The sequence below is a fragment of the Cricetulus griseus genome, chromosome 10 (assembly GCF_003668045.3).
Source record: "Cricetulus griseus strain 17A/GY chromosome 10, alternate assembly CriGri-PICRH-1.0, whole genome shotgun sequence".
Taxonomy (NCBI): Eukaryota; Metazoa; Chordata; class Mammalia; order Rodentia; family Cricetidae; genus Cricetulus; species Cricetulus griseus.
The window spans coordinates 24,134,563-24,154,696 of record NC_048603.1 but is presented as its reverse complement, the minus strand read 5'-3'; the positions used below and the strand labels follow the sequence as shown (position 1 = coordinate 24,154,696).

The 20,134-nt window shown below is 46.5% G+C and overlaps 1 protein-coding gene across 3 annotated transcripts in view; it reads right to left on the bottom strand.

Annotated features, from left to right (window-relative positions):
* The window catches only part of LOC103162975 (CYFIP-related Rac1 interactor B), a 67,104-nt gene extending 48,081 nt beyond the window's left edge, over positions 1-19,023 (bottom strand). Inside the window, exon 1 of one of the 3 annotated variants that reach the window (XM_027431681.2) lies at positions 18,701-19,023. In XM_027431681.2, the coding sequence (XP_027287482.1) occupies positions 18,701-18,992 (292 nt within the window). In that variant the 5' untranslated portion in view covers positions 18,993-19,023. Of the gene's footprint in view, positions 1-497; positions 568-18,700 lie in introns of those variants that run through there. The other 2 variants (XM_027431683.2, XM_027431682.1) reach the window with 2 other exon arrangements.
* Between the last annotated feature and the right edge of the window lie 1,111 nt (positions 19,024-20,134).

Here is a 20,134-nt window from a genome sequence, read left to right as displayed (position 1 = left end):
TGTGTTTCACCTGGTCACTGTTTCTGTTCCTTTTCTTGTCCCTGCTATTTACTCGAGTAAGACACCACTTACTCAAAGCCTTAGTGTCTTACTGTGACAAAATGTCTGACAGAGAAGCAAGTACAGGGAAGGGCTTCTTAACTTCCCTCAGTTTGGAACGGTGCAACCCTTGATGGCAAGAAGTCCATGGTGGCAAGAGAGGCTCTGTCCTTGCCATGAGTGCTCACGGCAGTCAGAAACTTAGCTGGAAGCCCAAGCTGGTAATTCCCAGCCCTCGCCCTGCAGTGACCACCTCTGCCGTCCTGCCTCCGGAAGATTCCACACCCTCTTCAAACAACACCCCTAAGCTGGGGCCAGGGTTCAGTCTCTGGAGGACGAGAACTCCACTAACATTTCACATTCAAAGCACAACTGTCGTATTACTGAATGAAGACAACGTCATGAAAGTTATACAGATTATTTTTTAAAAGAGCACAAATCGACTTTGATTTACTTACTTCCAACTGGTTTACGTCCATACAGAGTGCGGCACCAGATGGTTTCTGTGTCCATGGCAGCGGAACCATGCTGGAGAACCGGCACCAGGTATGTGACTGTATCCATAAGTCCAGGTTACAGGTCCCAGGGTTACTCTTGCTTAGCTTTGGGAAAGCTGTGTGCAGCCTTGAGCTCAGAGCCCCTTATTCAAGCAAAAATAGCTTTATAGCACTGCCTTCTAGACATGGCTGTTACCTTTCAGAAGTCCTGCTGTTAACAGGAATCCACTGGTCTCAAATGACAGAAAAGGCTCTCTACCTTCAAATTTTTTTTATACCCTACTCAGTATTTAGTGCTTATGTTACAAGGAAGGGAAAGAGCATCACATAAAGGTGCAAGTATTTGATCTAGACTCTGACATCAGTCAGATCCCATGCTCAATTCTGTGCAAATCTACCCGAGCTACAGCCCCAAGTCAGGCCCGTCCTCTACCCTGAGGTATTACAGCCCTAAGTCAGGCCCGTCCTCTACCCTGAGGTGTTACAGCCCCAAGTCAGGCCCGTCCTCTACCCTGAGGTGAGTACAGCCCTAAGTCAGGCCCGTCCTCTACCCTGAGGTGTTACAGCCCCAAGTCAGGCCCGTCCTCTACCCTGAGGTGAGTACAGCCCTAAGTCAGGCCCGTCCTCTACCCTGAGGTGAGTACAGCCCTAAGTCAGGCAAGTCCTCTACCCTGAGCTGCAGCTCATTTTTAGTATTTAGCAAAAACACAAAGTAAGCATTCAATGAGTTGGTACTGTGATCAACAATACTAATTTGGCATCTACGTTTCTGCAGATACAGCAGCAGCTTGCAGAAACACACAGCTCAAGGATGCCCTCTCCAAGCAGATTTCACCTAAGAGTTACTGATTTATATACATGCTGAAAGTATTAAGTTCACAAACACCTGTCAACACTAGTGTGGTGGTTTGTTTATGAATGGCCCCCACAGGTTCACAGATATGAATGCTTGGTCATTAGGGAGTGACATTACTTGATAGGGATTAGGAAGTGTGGCCTTGATGGAGGAAGAGTGTCACCAGGGGGTGGGCCTTGGGGTTTCAAGCGCTCAGTCTGTCTCTCCCCTCCCTCCCCCTCTGCCTGCAGATCTCAGCTACTCTCGAGCACCACGTCTGCCTGCATGCCACCATGCTTCCTGCCATGATGATAATGGACTAAACCTCTGAAACTGTAAGCCAGCCCCAATTAAATGCTTTCCTTTATAAGAGTTGCCATGGCCATGGTGTCCTCTTCACAACAACAGAACTTTGACTACAAGATCTAGATTAATGGAACAGACTATAGTTACAACAAATTCAGAAAACAGACAGTGCTAAAGTAGAGTCAAGAGTATACTCCAAGTATAGGCTGAGGATCCACCGTGAACTCACTAATGAAAATGCCTGTTGCTTTGTGATTACCGATCCTGTATTATTACTGCATTCTCTGAAGCACAGTGCAGTCTCCAGTGTGTGTGTGCACCCTGAATGAGTGACAAGCAAGCATGGCAGAAGAGACTTCGAGAAATGCAGCTATCTATGCTTAAGGCCACCAAGAATGATCCTTCTCAAAAGATTTGTGTTGAAAAATAAGATATTAACATACACATATCACAACTGACAAAATCTGAACATACAATTTCTATTATAAATATTAAACAAACCTTAACTAAAACAGAAGTGTCCACAATGGTTTTATAGGCGCTAGTTTTGCTAAAATAGCTCAGTTGCCACAAACAATCACTTCAGGGAAATACCACATGCAATTACTGCATGTCTTGATAGCATCAAGGAAATGATGTTTTAAAAACTGTTTAAAATGCCATGTCTCAACAGATTATTTTAAAGACGCTGTGTAATCAGTCCGCTGTGTAATCAGTCCGCAGGCAAACCAAGGTGAGAAGACACACAACAGCTTCAGAAAAGAAAATGTATATGATAACAACAAAATAAGAAAATGCTTTGTCACATGACCTAAAATACAAAGTACTCAAAATTCAACAAAGAGCAACACACGCCCTGCCCTCCAATACACCAGAGGCGAGGCAATGTCCAACCGCTGAGTAAAAGGCCCTACCTGTCCTCAAGATGCTCACTGTCTATGAAATGGCATGTAAACAGATTGCTACAATACAGCACAATTAAATAAAACGACACGCTAGAGCCCTGTGGTTAAACTGCTATGGGGAGACAGATGAGAAGTAATTTAATTATGTCTAGACAAGAGTTGACAAGTGGAAACGTCAGAGTTTGCCTTATATATTTAAAAACACCACTGGCACTAACAAGTTCCCAAGAGATTTTTCATATGCTTCAAATTTGGTAACTTTCAGGAAGGTTTTATATTGGTATATCTGCTAAGCTAAAAAGGGAAAATATTTTAGCCCCAAAATAGGCATTTTAAACACTATTCATCTGATCTGTAACAAAGGGATACAAGATGAAATGAAACTTAATCCTTAAAAAGGCTTCCCTAATCTAGGGCAACAAAGAATTCAAACAATGGGGGTTTCTCAGTAGCACTGAAAAATACAAAACCACACTGATCCCTGCCAACTTCCCCAACAGAAATATCTCATATACTGCACACGCTTAAGCCTTCTATTTACTTGCTAAGAAGGAAGCATCCTAATTTCACACGTTGACTATTTAAGCCTGGAGGAGGAAACATGTTCTAATACAGCTACATTCTACGCCAGACCAGGACCACAGCCTGTAATCCAGACCCTACCAAGGCTGAGGCAGGATGATTCACTTCAAAGCCACTTGGGCTACACAACGGGCTGTATCTCAACAACAACAAAAGTATAATGGGTAAGGAAACTCTAAACATGGAGGAAAACTGTGATTACAATAAATAAGGACAAAGAAAAGATTAATGGTTAACAATCCATCGCTGTGTTTTGTTTTTGTTAGTGTTTTGCCTACACATACATCTGTGCACCAAGGGTGTGCCTGGTGACCACAGAAGCTGGAAGACGACACTAGATCCCCTGGCCCAGTCACTGAGGGCTGTGAGCCACCATGTGGGTACTGGGAATAAGACCTGGATCCTCGGGAAGAGCAGCCAGTGCTCAGAACTGTTGAGCATCTCTCCAGCTTTCAATTCATCAATATTTATTCAGTATTATAAATTATCCATGTATTGCACATTAACCAACCCCTTCCTAATATCTTTTTGAAGACAATGGCATTTTTAAAACCCATAGTTAATTGTATAGTCAACAGCTGTTACCCTGTGCACTGTAAATTAGGAAATAATGGCTAATGTTGTCTAAACTTCTCTTCAGGATGAGATTTATAACAATGGGTCATTTACTTGTCTTTTCGGTACTAAAAACTGAAAGTAGTGCTAGTGTGAGATACAGGATTTCTTGATGCCAGTCCTCTCATCTGGGTCCAAGGTTTTAGGAAAACAGACCACAGGCTCTGAAAGTACTGTCATACAGGAAGATCTTTGAGGAGAGACAGATCAGAGAGGTACATTGTGAGTGAGAACTGGAACAAGCAAGCACACTCCTCCAGATGAGCTGCAACAATTTGAAAACTAAATAACCACAACATTCAATGGAAAGGAAAAAAACAAACACAGAGATTACTTTTTAAAATACCAAAAACAAGTTTAAGACTTCTCAGGAACACAGAAATGGGACACATTTTAAGAATGAGACAGGGTTTCACTGTGTTGCCTGGCTGGGCCTGGAACGTGCTCTGTAGACCAATCTGGCCTGGATCTCAGAGACCGGCCTGACTCTGCACACACCCTTCTTCTGACAGTGCTTGCATTTATCCCCTTTCTTTATTCCTGACACTTTACAAAGTATTCCCTCTACTATGAAACTGTTCTTATTTCTTTATTAATGTGTATGCTTTCTCGTGTAAATCAATGCCATTACTTATTCTTTAATAAGATTCCTAATCTCCAGCCTTCTGGATATATTTCCTATCAACAGGTAGGGCAGACATCAGAAGTTCTATAAAGTCATCTGTGGCTCCCTTGAAAAATCATCTATAGGTGTGTGTAGGATACTCGTGTGGATGTGTGGTGTGAGAGTGGCATCTCCCTCAACTCCTCACCACACCTCTGTCTGTCTGTCTTTGTGTTTTATGACCTTTTATCTATTGTGTGTGTGCACGTGTGCACCCCTCCACAGAATGTGTGGAGCTAGAGGACAGCTTGGGGGAGTCAGCTCTCTTCTCATCTTGTGGATTCTGGGGACAGAATTCAGGCGGTCAGGATTTTCAGACGACAGCCTTTAGCCACTCAACTACCTTGACATCTCTACATCTATTTCTTGAAGCAGATCTCTCAGTGAACCCAGAGCTCATGAAATCAGCTAGGCCAGCCGGCCAGCCAATGAGCTTCAGAGGTCTGCCTGTCTGTCTCTGTATCCCCAGCACTAGAGCAATAGATGCTTGTCACCACGACACCTAGCTTTTCACATGTGTGCCAGGAATATGAACTCAGGTCCCCATGTTTAACACGGCTGACACTATACCAACTAAGCCATCGCCCCAATCTTTTGGTTCTTTCAGAGAGCTTACAAGATGTTCTTACAATCCACCTGAGTAAGGGGCATTTGTTGGCTAAATAAAGGACAGGAGTTTCATTTTCATATCTTATGTAACATATTATGTATTTTCTAAAAAAGACAATAAATGCTGGAGTGAGTGGATCTCTCTGAGTTTGAAGCCAGCCTGGTCTATATAGTTCTGTTTCAGAACAGGCATACCCTGTGAAGAAGAGAAAGAGGACAGAGGGGAGAGGGGAGACAGAGGGAGAGGTAGAAGAAGAAGAGAGAGAGAGAAGTAATCCTGTCCATTGCGGGTAAGGCTCTGGGTGGGTTTGAGCCTCGACAAAAATTAAGCAACTACAAAAATATTTCACTTATATGACCTTATTAAGTAACCCAGTTTCCTAATTTAAATACACCTTTTCAAAATTAAAATTTTGATAGCAGTTTTTAACCTGCCTGGTTTTGTCATTCTCCAATCTGGTAAAAGCTCCCATTTGCCAGGTTAAACTACCTTGCATAATACTAAGAATAGTTTCTGCAGTCTTTTATACTGTTCCCACGGTTAAAAGTGATTTTTGAGCCATGTATTCATTACACTAAATACTATGCAGGGAAACTGAGACCGCTAGGGAAGTTTCCACAGCAGGGTCTGACCTTCCCTGCTGTCCAGTCCCAGGTCCTCCACTTGTGACCACATCTGCTGCTACATCAGGACCAAGGGATTAACGCACAAAGTGCAAAACAGCAAAGGCTGCCATTCCTTTATTAGCACAGTAAGCTGAGTGTGCGGTGGGAGTTATTCTCCTGATAACAAATAGAACTCTACCCCTACACGTTTACAGACTTTCTGGCCCTAAACTTACTGTCACCAAATTATGCCCCTCCAAGTTTTTACATTAAAATGCAGACTTTTAAAAACCGATGTCTGAACCTGAACTTGGGGAGTAGCTTTGTTCACACTCCACAGAATGTGGTTCATGCAATACACATTTGAACCTTTGTTTTAAAGGTACCTTCCTCAAAGTAAAATAATTCACTGCCAACAAAAAGAACCCACAGTTGTTTGTCTCAGAAGTTATAAGTGAAAATCTCAGAGAATTACAGAAGTGCCCCAGAAAAACAGCTCTAATGCTGTCAATGAAAGCAAACAAGACAAGCCAACAGGAAGATGGAGTGTGGGCAAATACTGCGTCCTGTGAACAACTTGAAGAACTATAGGTCTGTACAGACGTCCAGGAAGACACTCAGCAAATGACAACCAACGTGGTGGTTTTAGTTTTCTATATTGTTTTAATAAAAATGAGCACATATTTTGACAAGAGGAAAGTTTACTGCCTGGCTACTCAAGGGTCTACAATAGGAGGAGCATGAGTTCAAGGACAACTCTTTCAAAGGAAAAACTACAAAGAGCCAGGAACACAGCTCAGTGGTAGAGTGCTTGTTAGCAGTCTAGGATCCTGCAAACAGAACGTGGGTAAGAGGAGGGGGAGAATGTTGTTATAACTATTAAAATGTGGGAGGAAAAGCGACCACCAGGAAATGAGCATGAGGACCTGAGTTCAGAGCCCCAACACTCACACATGAAGTCAAACTTTGCAATGTGTGCCCATATCCAAGCACTGTAAAGACACGGGCAGTTAGATCATCCCAGCACTGTAAAGACAGGGGCAGTTAGATCATCCCAGCACTGTAAAGACGGGCAATTAGATCATCCCAGCACTGTAAAGTAAGGGGCAGTTAGATCATCCCAGCACTGTAAAGTAAGGGGCAGTGAGATCCCTAGGGCTTGAGGACCAGCCAGTCTGGTAAGCTCCGGGTTCAATGAAAGACCTGTCTCAAAGGTAGAGTGAGAGAAGACATCCAGTATCAACCTCTAGCTCTCACACACACACACACAAGCACACACATGAACACATATATGCACCCTCAAAACATGAAAACAAAGGTGGTAGTCACCAGGTACTAGCAAAGACACAGAGATCAATGAAATCAAACTTCAAAGTTCAGAAACGAGCACATTCGTCATCAACCAACTGATTATCACAGATGCCAAACCTGACACTGATGCAACTGGGTACCTGCCCGCATGAGAAAAGGTCAGCTAGAAACTTACTCCACTCTATTAGGTCGTCCCGAATGGAGAAACTTTTTGAAGAAAACATTGTAGTGAAGCTCTTGTCCCCCAGCCCAACCCCCAACCCCCGGCTGGCTTTCTCCGCGTCACAGTCCTAGCTGCCCAGAATTCAATTTCTAGACCAGGCTGGCCTTGAACTCAAGAGATCCACCTGTCTCTGCCTCCTAAATGCTGGCATTAAAGGCGAGTGTCACCACCGCCCAGCTTTGGAGTGATCGTAGAGCCTACTGCCGGGCACAGATTTCTCAGAGCTGCCACTAAAAGCACCTGTTTGTTGTTTGCTTTGTTACAGACAGGGTCTGAGTCACCCAGGCTGGCCCTGAACTTGCTATGTAACTGAGGCTTGCTTCAGACTCCTGATTCTCCTGATCCCACCTCCCACATGCAGCCAAAACCACCAATCCTTTATTTTTTAATTTCTAAATTCCTGTGAAAATGTCTCACTAGGATGCCTTCATTAAATACGTGTTAGTCCACGGCGATGGGAAAAAGGCACAGACAGCAACACACACAACTGAGCGCTTGGCGTTTGCTCACCCACAAGTAATGCCAGAGGCCCACTGGCAATGACGGGGTCTTCTGAACCCTCAAAGCTCATTAGCAATGACACACCTCCTCCAACAAGGCCACACCTCCTGACACTTTCCCACAAACTGGGGACCGCATGCACACAGGAGCTATTCGAACTCTAGCTACCAAAGACCCCAAATGACATCACTTGCAGGGCACATCTTTAATCCTAGCACTCAGGAGGCAGAAGCAGGTGGATTGAGAGATAAAGGGCTTGGATCCAAAATATATAAAGCGCCAATAAAACTCATCTGTAATACAGTTTATGATCAAAGTATGTTCCAATGAAACTGCTCTTTAAAGAATAACCACTTAAGTAAATAATTCTTTAAAATCATTGCTGAGTTTGGGTAAATAAAACAATCTTAAAGCTTATTTGTATAAAGAGAAGGCTGGTCATGCACCACAATTCTTAATAAATATATACCTACCAAGACTAACAGACCCATAAGGGTCCACACCACATACCAAAGGCAGAAGATGCAACACTGGCCAGCTGTTGTCAACAGGAGTGCCAGCCCTAAGCTATTTGAACTTGTTTCTACACGCTGTTCTATAATACCACGTCTACATTTTAACACGGAAGTCCCAACTATCAAAGAAATGATTTCCAAAATACTTTCATCCTTGATTCTGAGGCACCAACATTTTCCACTAGCAACTCCCAACTGGCTCTGACGTAACTAGACTGACAATCCCAAGTACCTAAATTCACGAACACTCGGATTTAAAAGGATGAAGGAAGTGAAGCTGACTACTCTACTCTTGAAAACAATGTGATAAGCCTCATGATGAAATGCCGAAAGACGTTAACTATGTAAGACAACACAAAACTCAAAGGTAATTAATAATCTTCACTGAGTAAAGTTAACTTGTTTACAAACAGGCATGGTGGCTCCTGTGTGCAACTCTAACACTTGAGAACCTGAAAACAAGAGATCACTGTAAAGTCCGAGAGCAGCCTAAGCTACCCATTGAGCTTCAGGCCAGACTGGACTATAGAACCTCTATCCGCCCCCGTCCCCCACAAAAAAAAAAAAAACAAAGTGAACAAACTTTACAAAAAAATAACTGAAAAGGATGATGAACTTACTAAGTACTAAAAGATAAAAGAGTCCTAGTCTGCTAAAAAAAATAATAATAATAAAGAAAATTTCCAAGTATAAACTTCCTCTAGCTACCTGTGTTAGGAGCTCTTCTAACCATAACCTATCTATACTGTCACTCACAGGGACTTCAACTGAGAGCTACTGCAGTTTCATGTAACAAAGACAAAGGCGTCTCAAATCTTGCATACCATGGCAGCTTCTCATATTTCACTTCACCACCCCTGAACGACCGCATACAATGGATAATCTTCAGACTGAGAGATGTCTGAGTATGTCAGCAAATGTTACTGGGCTATGTGTTAATTAAAACTCTATCAAGGTCATTACTTGATGTATATCAAGATTGGTATCAATCAAGAAAATGAATAGTTAGGGCTGAATAGATGACTCGGTTGCTAAGGGCACTTGCTACAGCTGCTTTTTCAGAAGACCAAGGTCTGGTTCCAGGAGCCACAGACAGCTCACAGCTACACCAGGCCAACATGTGACACACATACGCATCAAGGCAAAATATGCATGAGGCAAAACACTCACACAATACAAATAAACAAACCTCATGAGAAAATGAACTCCAATGACAACATGCACTGTGTTCTTCTATGCCAGGAACCTTTTTAAAAGGCAAACGTAGCAAGATAATTTACATATATACATAAGGAAACAGCATTCTGTAGCTATCTCTTTTGCATGTTGAGGAGGTACCAGCTGTCCTTTGCTCTACTATCTTTCTAAGATTTTTTTTCTATACAATGAACAGTCATGAAAAATAAAAATCCTGTTGCCTTCCACAAGGAGCCAGGCATGCTTTCAGCGCCTTGTAAAAAACACAATGTGTCCCTCTAGAGAGAAACAACAAGCTCTCTATGAGATCTGGTCCCTAATGGCAGAAGTTCTCCACACCATCAGTCCTCTGTGTGTCCTCCTGTTAGTATGGCTTAAACCCTGTACTCTGCACAGGAAAGCTCATGTATTATTATCAATGCCGACACTCTGGTTACCATTACTTACTACAGAGGATTTACTGCCCCCATTTCTGACACAAGAACTTTGTGTCTTCTGCCAGCATCCATGAAAATGTGAATGGGGAATTTAGAAGCTTGCAATAGGATTGATTAATCTCAGACTAATAATTCTTAATAGTTTGGCCTTGAGACTACAATGCTGACAATAGCCACGACTTTCTAAGAGAAAGGATAAAAGCCCTGTAGACTGAGTTGTGTGAAATAAGACAGCATCCTGAAACCTAAGAGCCACCGGGTAGGGATAATGTAAAACAGTCTCCATTCCTCTACCCATACGCTGTCCTACCTACTAATCTACGGGAGATGAATCACTGTTCTGTAACAGCACAAAAAGAAATGAAATGGAAATTAGTGATACAAATGGTGGCTTGGCTACCTTCCCTTATCAGTACTGAAGGAGAAAAGGATTTATAATGAAAATGGCTCAAAAGTCTCATCAGCCTAGCAGCTCAGAACTGGACTTGTGGAGCCAATCAATCTCCTAAGCTAAAACAGGTGGTGTAAGGAATGACAGCCTTGCTGTCACTTACACAGTGAGCCAGAAGCATTAAAAGCGCCTTTGGTTAACGGGGAGGGAACCCTGTAAGTGAACAGTCTTGACTGCACTCGCACATTTCCTCCCCCGTACCCTACTTCCAACCCCTACTGCTTGAAGGAGGGACTTGATTAGGAATATGACAGATGAAGTCTCTCTGACTCTCAGAAGCACTGACGACGTCCAGACACGCCTAGCCGGGCTACACAAACTTCACGATTCTTTCAGATGCAGGCAACCGGATCACCACCCTATTTGGTCATGTGAAGGAAGAGGCCATCAGATTCAGCCAAGAAGGATGTGGGCGGGGTTTCCAGTGGGTGAAGTAAGCAAATGCAGAAGAGTGGGTTTCGTTGTGTTAATTTAACTTGCTGTTATCATCTCCACATCTTATACCGGAGGAGAAATTGTTTGCACTTTATGGTAGTTTGAATGAAAACAGTCCTACAGACTGCTATGTCTGGATAGTTGGTCCCCAGTTGGTGAAACCGTCACTGGGGGTGGCTAAACCCATGCCATTCCCAGTGTACCCTCTCTGCCTCCTTCTGCTTGTGGGTCTGGGTGTGACCGACCTCTCAGATGTTCTGACACCGTGGACTGTAACCCTCTCAAACAGTGAGCCCAATCAAGTTCTGACACCATGGACTGTAACCCTCTCAAACAGTGAGCCCAATCAAGTTCTGACACCATGGACTGTAACCCTCTCAAACAGTGAGCCCAATCAAGTTCTTCCTTTTGTAAGTTGCCTCAGTTCTGTCACAGTAACAGTAACTAAGCCCCACCACAGAGGGTTCTTCTAATCAAGAGGGGCTATTTATAGAAAAGTCTGGGGGGTGGGGTGTGAGGGGATCCTTATAAGCATTATGCCCTACGAGTCTCTGTAACTCTAGATTTTACTGACTGCGATACTGGCAATGGGAATCAGCCTTCACTTGGGGTAACCCATAGGCTTGACTCTGGCCCCTTTATGCACCTAAGAGGTACACGTCTTTATTACTCGGAAGAGGTGCATGCCTTTTGGAAAGCAGCTGTGACTTGCTTCTGGGCTCATGTGACTGAGAATGGCTGGCTTCCTGACTTTGTAGCCAGGTGTGGTGATTTTAGGGTGGGTCGAGCTCATGCTCAGTGACTAACAGAGGTGTAAGTCAACGGGAGAACCATCATCTGAACAGCCCTGAGGAGGCAGCATCTCAGCCTCAAGTGAGAAGCAAGCGGCACCCAGGGAGGCAGGGATAACTTTGTCCTCTACTTTAGCACTGGAAGCAAAGGAACAGACTCCACTAAGCCCAAAGCTAGAAAATCAGAAAAATCTAATCAACTCAACACCACAGACCATTATCAATTCTTTGTGAAATTTAGCCTCTTGTCTCCCTATAGCTAATCTTACCTCCTCTTCAGTTGTTCCCTAAAGCAAGTCCAACAGGTCCAACATGGCCGCGCACACCTGTAATCCCAAAGGCAGGCAGTCATATCCAAGTTGAAACAAACATGGGCTACATACTAAACAAAGGCCAAACTGGGCTCTACAGCCCTGCCTTAAAAACTTAAAAATGAAATTAAAAGCAAAAGCAAAATCAAAAAAACCCTCCCTTTTCCTGATTTCCAAGTTAGACTCCAAGGCCTCTTGCCTCAACACTAAGTCAGTCACACTCCCAGCTCCAAGACAATCTTTTGAAAAGCCAACTTGAGTGTTTCACTCTTGCAATAAAACCCTTTATAATGGTCTCCCCACTGCATTTAGTCAAAACAACAGCTACCATGCCTCTTGCAAGTAGCCTTAGACTTACTTCTCTAGCATGGTCTTCCCCAGTCCTCCTTCAAGGTATTTCTCATCACTGCCACACAGAACAAATGTAAGATTCTAGTAGGAGCTCTCTCCACACTCCCATGCATTCAGCATGTCTGGCTGATCTACTTCTCAGGTCCTACTGTGGACGGCAATATACACAGTAAGATGGTTCTCTTGATTCTCCAAGACTAGAAACCCATGTTCTTTATTAGTACTTAAATCACTGTGCTGATCAGAGTCAGCTGGGAAGACGGGATCTCAACAAAGGAACTGCCTCCATCAGATACACTGGCCTGTGAGCAAGGCTGGGGGGCATTTTCTTGATTAATTCCTATGTAGGTCAGCCCACTGTGACTAGTGCCGTCCATGGGTAGGTGATCCTGGGTTATAAAAGAAAACAAGCCCAAGGAGGTATAAATAGCAAATCATGGCAGAGTTCCTCCCTGGTCTCAGTTCCTGCTTGGGAGTCCTTCAATGGACAATAACTTCTAAGCCAAATAAACCCTTCCCTACCCCAATTACTTTTATCCGGGTGACAGAAAGAAAACCAGGATGCTCACATTGTCTACTTTTTCTGTCTTCTATGAGAAGGGACCACAAATGCTTTACCCTGACTTATACTCAGTAACTACTTGGATAACTTAATGGTCATCCACATGCCAAGTATTATGCCATGTGGCCTTCCCTGTTGTGTAAAGATTAACATAAGACTTTCACAGCAACAACTAGGCATGGGGGCATATGCCTATAATGCCAACACTAGGGAGGCTGAGTCAACACCTCAAATTCAAGACCAGCGTCAACTGCACAAGGCCCTGTCAATGACGATGATACTAATAAATAATAATAATAATAACAACATCACAGGCTCACAAGGCAGACTGGCATTTCCATTTTATTGCTTTGGAAAATTGTTTGGAGGTATGGTCTCCTGTAGTCAAGGCTGACATTGAATTTGTAATCCTGCCTCTACCTCTCAAGTGCTAGGATTATAGGTGGGACTTGGTACTCCCATTTTATCATCTCAGGAGCTTCCTATTTCAGAAACGCACAAACTAGGAATTAAATGCCACATATTACGTCCACATATACTGGTTTTTACCCCATATAAGCGTTCCAGTTTTATAATGACAGACGTGTACTCCAAGGGACTAGGAATGAAGCTCGGTAGTCCAGCACACACCAGAAGCCTGTGAAGGCTCTGGTTTTCATCTCAAGCAGGGAAAGGGGGAGAGACGATTACTCAAGACCTAGCTCAATCTGAAATTTCATTTATATCAGTGCATTCAATTCTCTATCACCCTTACTAAGACGAGAGGGACGGCACAAGTAATCCCAACTACTAACATTTAAAAGTCGTAATTCTTTTCCTTAACAAATCATTTCCAAAAGTGCTTATTCTGACCTAGTATTCCATGGCATCTGAACTGCCTGAAAGCATGCCAACTGATGACTAGAAGTTCGCAGACACAGTGAAAAATCTCTGTCAGTCCAGCATTTAACATCTACCGTAGGATGACGCAATGCACTAGGCAGAGCACACCAAGCAGAAAGAACTTCGAGTGTTCAGAGCTTCCGTATCCCACACAATACACACTGCTCAATCTTTTCCCTGACAGTGTGTTCCTCTACCTTTTCAACACAACCACAAAATTATGGTTTTGCATTAGATCTCAACAAAAGAACCCAAGGGTGTCATCTTTGCAATCAGTCATTCTCATCCGTGCCTATTTTATTCAGATGTGAAGATATGATACAAGAAATGTATATATGGGTGTTTTTTAATTTGATTTAGGTTTATTTGTTATTTCGTCTCTCCTTCCAAATATGTATGAATTTATTTTATAGTTGTAATTAGACCACTTTTAAATTAGAAACAAGCTTCTTTTACATGTCAATCCCAGTTCCCTCTCCCTCCTCTCCTCCCCTGCCCCCCATTGACCCCCTATCCCATCCCTTTTCTGCTCCCCAGGGAGGGTGAAGCCTTCTATGGGGATCTTCAAAGTCTATTTGGAGCAGGGCCTAGACCCTTCCCATGTGTCTAGGCTGAGTATCCCTCTATGTGGAATGGGCTCCCAAAGTCCATTCATACACTAGGGATAAATACTGATCCACTACCAGAGGCCCCCACAGATTGTCCAGACCTCCAAACTGACTTCCTTGTTCAGGGGGTCTGGAACAGTCCCATGCTGGCTTCCCAGCTCTGGGGTCCATGAGCTCCCCTTTGTTCAGGTCAGCTGTTTCTGTGTGTTTCTCCAGCAAGTTTGACCCCCAACTAAGAATCTAAGCAATAGTGGAGAGACTACCTTAAATGCTCTTCTCCTATAATGAGATTGATGACTACCTTATATGCCACCCTGGAAATGTATATATGGGGTGTGTGTGTGTGTGTGTGTGTGTGTGTGTGGAAAGAGTGATTCCTTATGTGAAGAGTTTTGCAGATGTCACTAATGTGCACTGTCTTGAGTTGAAGGGAGGAAGCATGACTGGTGAAGAAGAATGCGTGCACACACTCAGGAGAGCACACAACAAGTGAGCCTTAGCCACTCTGTGGTGGCTGAAAAGTTCTCACATTTCCCTTAACATTAAATATTTAATGTAAAATATAAGACCTTAAGCTAGCACCTTGAAATAAAAATTTATTTAAAGATCAAGAGCCAAGAAAGGTCATTCCACCCGGAAGCCATTTGAACAAGTAACCAAAGCTCTTTGCGCCTCACTCTAATGTTGGTCAAGGACTAATTAGAAGCTAACCTGTGTCTTCCATCCAGGTAATTTAGTGGGTACAGAGCCTCTGCCGTAGAGCAGCTGCTCAACACCACAGCCTGGGGCCAGGGTGCTGCGCTGAGAGCTACTCGGCCTGATTCCTCACCTGCCAGGCAGCCAGCAGCACAAGCATTTACCTAACAAGCCTGTTTTAAAGGTGAACCCTAAAGAGACAGTTCAAGTGTTAGCTACTGGTAATACCATCAGCATGTCTGCTACAAAACAGGGTTACCGCTGCCCTGCCGGATCAGGCATTCCACTATTGGGGGTGTGTGGGGGGGAGAATTATTGAATAAATTAGTCTACTTTAGTGAACAAATACAGGATGAGGTCACACTACCAAAAAACTTGTGCTAACTTTTAGAAAACAAACAAAATGCATGAGAAATTCTCTAAACTGACTACTGTTCATGACTGCTGGAAAAATGTATGTATTGAATACCCAGTCTCAGTAAACAAACCCAGCCTATGAACTGGAACATAGCACGAATGGTGTGTGTATCCTACTACTCTGCTATGTCCCCTAAAGATCTCAAAGCAACTTGAATAACCCAACAACACGGCAAATTCAAAACACACAGGGCACTTGAGAATTTGCCGCTCAAAGCAATGAACACCTTTCTCTAAAGCTTTGTCACACAGTGACAATAGCTCCAAAGTGCTGTCATTACTCATGGTTCATACACCGTACACCAGGCGGAGACTAGGCTAAGCTGTGCTGGAAAAGAAAAGGGTAGCCAGAAACAACAGGAATATAAAAAACAACACAATTAAGTGTTTCCAACCATTATAGTCTGGTTTTCCTTAAAGAGGGAAAGAGAAAGTTACAGGCTCCCACAACTGAAGCTTCAATGCTTACTAAGAATGATAATCTAGGGCCTTCCCTAAGGAGACTAGGAGTAAAAAGAAACAGCCATCACTCTGCACTCCTCCACCAACCACTACATAAGAAGATAAACGTGAGGCAAACAGTCCTGAGCATGGCACCACTCCACAGCAACAATTTCTAACCTCCTTATCTTCAGAAAGCTCACAGAAACTAACTTTTCAACTCCATTAAGTATCACTTATACTATGCAAGAAATAAATCGCCGGGTGTTGGTTGGGCAGGCCTTTAATCCCAGCACTCGGGAGGCAGAGGCAGGCAGATCTCTGTGCGTTCGAGACCAGCCTGGTCTCCAGAGCGAGTGCCAGGACAGGCTCCAAAGCTACACAGAGAAACCCTGTCTGGAAAAACCAAATAAATAGATATGGATGGATGGATAGATAGATAGATAGATAGACAGACAGACAGACAGACAGACAGACAGATTGACGAACCCCACATAACTGTCCTCTGAATCTCAACTCAACACTTTTGCTGGGACAAGCAGAGGCAATGTATTAAGTGATCTTCCCTTGTTCAAACCATCACTGTCTTAGGAAAGAAGAAACAATTACGTCTAACTACAGAACCAGCAGCACTTTTCAGAGCAGGGCCCCTCCAAGGCAGCTGCATCACTACTAAAGTTAGAAGGGAGGTATAAAATCATCTAGCAAAACCACACTGAAGAAAAGAATGAGGACTCATTGCTGGGCCAGGGTGAGACGGCTCAAGCCTGGCTACCATAGTTCGATCCCTGAATCCCATGGTGGAAGGAGAAAACAGAACCAACTCCACAGAAACATCCTCAGACCACCCACCCACACACACACAAACACCCCAATTAAAAAAAAATTTAAAGAAACCTGTTAAGTGGCTGGCTTTTCAAAATCTAAACTGAGGCAAAAGAGACAAAAAAGCCCAAAACAACAAAAAAACCTAGTTGCTCAGAAAAAGAAAAGTACTAGAAAACACGGCTGGCAATATCACTGCATCAATATGTGGTATGTGCGCTCTGACGCGCACTGGAGTTCACTATGACACACTATGATGTCACAAGTCGGAAAAGGGCTGTTAGCTCGTTTTCTGGATGCCGATTGGGCAGTTTCAGTTACACTTTACAGCAGGTTATCAAATGTGCTCCAATTATGGTCATGCTGGATACTGAGCTTCCATTTCTATTATAAAACACAATTAAAGATTTAAAAGGTTCTATGTGCTTTTCTTGGGATCCAGCAACCTAAAATTATGTGCCGTAAGTAAGGTATTCAACACCCAAGTGAGCAGACTTTAGGGAGCCAGTCGCATGGACCAGCAGCCTACCAAACTGCAAGACTAAAAGAACACAAAACTGACCCGCACAGGTTCCTCATGCAGCAGGACTCAAAGGTGTCTAACTCAAAACACTTCCAGGAGAAGGGGAAAGTGCCAACAAATCACAACACTTTGCTTTACCCAGAATGGCATTTTATGGTCCTGCCAGGTTCAGGTGTCCCAGCAGTATTTGGCACAGCGATGTGGGACAGAGAGGGACAGAGAGGGACGTGGGGGTGTCTGTAAATGTTGACAGACGAGACAAGGAAAAGTCCCACCAACAGCACAAACAGGAGACGCTGCAAAGCAAGGCGGGCACGGACGCACAGACAAGTGCAGACTTTGCACAAACGTTACACTAACGAGGAGAAACCCGTGTCTCCAATACAGGGGAGGCACTGTGGCCCCCCCAAAGCCCCCAGGTTACACACACACACCCCACTCTCACGAGACCTTGACAGACACAGATCTGGGTCATCACAGTGGTGGGAGCACATTCAGACCACACCCTAGGAGTGAGCATCTGGAATTGAAAGTTGAAAGGTCTGGTCTCAGGGTGTCCCGGAGGAAAAGCATAGAGGGGACAGGGGTGAGGGGGGTCCGGGGAGAGCTGGCCCTGAGAGCACAGCCAGGGCGCAGGGGAGCATGGAGGCAGGGAGGCAGAGGAGCACGGGGGTAAGGGGGCAGGGGACCAAGGGGAGCACAGGAGCACGGGGTAAAGGGGCAGGAGAGCAAGGGGGCAAAGGGGAGCACACTAGCAAGGGGAGCACGGGGCTAAGGGGGAAGGAGAGCACAGGAGCACGGGGGTAAGGGGGCAGGAGACCAAGGGGAGCACAGAAGCATGGGGTAAGGGGGCAAGGGGAGCACAGGAGCAAGAGGAGCACGGGGGCAGGGAGGCAGGGGAGCACAGAATCACGGGGGTAAGGGGGCAGGAGACCAAGGGGAGCACAGGAGCACGGGGTAAGGGAGCAAGGGGAGCACGGGAGCAAGGGGAGCACGGGGGCAGGGAGGCAGGGGAGCACAGGATCACCGGGGTAAGGGGGCAGGGGAGCAAGGGGAGCACAGGAGCACGGAGTAAGGGAGGAGGGGAGCACAGGAGCAAGGGGTAAGGGAGCAGGGGAGCACAGGAGCACGGGGTAAGGGAGCAGGGGAGCAAGGGGAGCACAGGAGGACGAGGGTAAGGGGGAAGGGGAGCACAGGAGCACAGAAGCTCGGGGTAAGGGGGGCAGGACAGGACAGGAGCACGGGGTAAGGGGGCAGGGGAGCACAGGAGCACAGGGTAAAGAGGCAGGGGAGCACGGGGCAGAAAGGCACGGGAGCACGGGGGTAGGGAAGCAGGGAGCACGGGGTAGGGGAGCACGGGGGCAGGGAGGCACGGGAGCACGGGGTAGGGGAGCACGGAGGAAGGGAGGCAGGGAGCACGAGAGCACGGGAGGCAGCGCCGGCCCGGGCGGAAGGGCGGCCGCCGAGAATGAATGGGCGGAGGCCGCGCGGGCCTCGGAGGCGGCGGCCGCCCCATCCCATCCCCTCCCGCCCCGTCCGGTGCGGTCGGTCGGTCGGTCACTCACCCGCCGCGAGCTCGGGCGCTCGCCCCTGCTCCTCGCTCGGCCGCCGCGGCGGCTCCTCACGGCGCTGGGCAGCCGCGGGCCCGGGCGGCGGCGGGCGGAGCGGGCGGGCGGGCGGGCGAGCGGGAGCAGGGCCCTCCGCACCTGCCCCTCCGGCGGAGCCGCGGACGAGCCAGGCGACGGCGGCGGCGGCGGCGCGCGCGGGGAGGGTGAGAGACCCGGATGTGCAGGGCAGCGGCGGGGGGAGGGGGCGCCAGGAAGTGAGGGCGCCGCGGACCTGTCCGGCCGTGCGCATGCGCCGCCCGCCGCCGCCGCCGCCGCGCAAGGTAAAGCCGCGCGCCGTCTCGTCTCCGCCCCTGCCCCGCCCTCGGGCAAGGGGCGGGGCAGGCCGGAGACAGGTGGTCCGCGGCGCGGAGAGCTGCGGGGCGGCGGGGGGAGAAGGGGGGCGGCCACGCCAGGCCACGCCCTCCCTTAAAGAGACAGCACCTTGGCGTGGGGGGGGGGGGGCGTGAGCAGGTGAGCGAGCGCGGGAAGAGACCCCGGCAGACGCCGCGTGCCAGCATCCGGCACCTGGCAGGAAGCCTGCCTTCCTTCCTTCCTTTCCCCCGGGGCCAGGCTCCCCGCCCGGGGCCGGGAGGGATGCTCGCAGTGGCCCGAGATGCTATCGCGGAGACGCCCTTGGGAGGTGTTAGATGATCGGTCCGGGAAGAGGCACGAGGACGACAGAGAGCCCGACTGGGCAAGCACAGCACGTTCAGATAACTCAGACCCTGGCAGCAGTGTGACCCCCACTGCACTGCTGGGAATAAATGTCACCTCCCCTCCTCCACACTCAACCCGGATCCGGCGGTAAAACAATTTTTTCTTTTTTCTTTTTGGTTTTTCGAGACAGGGTTTCTCTGTGTAGCTTTGGAGCCTATCCTGGCACTCGCTCTGTATGTAGACCAGGCTGGCCTTGAACTCACAGAGATCCTCCTGCCTCTGCCTCCCCAGTGCTGGGATTAAAGGCGAGCGCCACCAACGCCCGGCTAAAACTCTTACTAGTTTTTACAGTGGCACTGAAATGTAGAGGATTAACACGGTTACCTCTCTCCAGGACTTCTCTCGGTCCACACTAACTGGAATAGTTACTTTCTACTAACACTGAAGTAAGGGATTTGCATGGTTCACGCCTTTAATCCCAGCATTGGGGAGGCAGAGGCAGGAGGATCTCTGTGAGTTCGAGACCAGCCTGGTCTACAAGAACGAGTTCCAGGACAGCGTCCAAAGCAATACAGAGTAACCCAGAGAAACCCTGTTTCAAAAAACACAAAAAGAAACAAACAAAAAAGGGGTTTTTTGAACACTTCGGGGTTAAGAGCCCAGTTGAAAATCACATGAGACTATGGACTCCATCCCCCCTCCAGCCACCCCCGCAACCAGGAGGGTGTGTGTGTG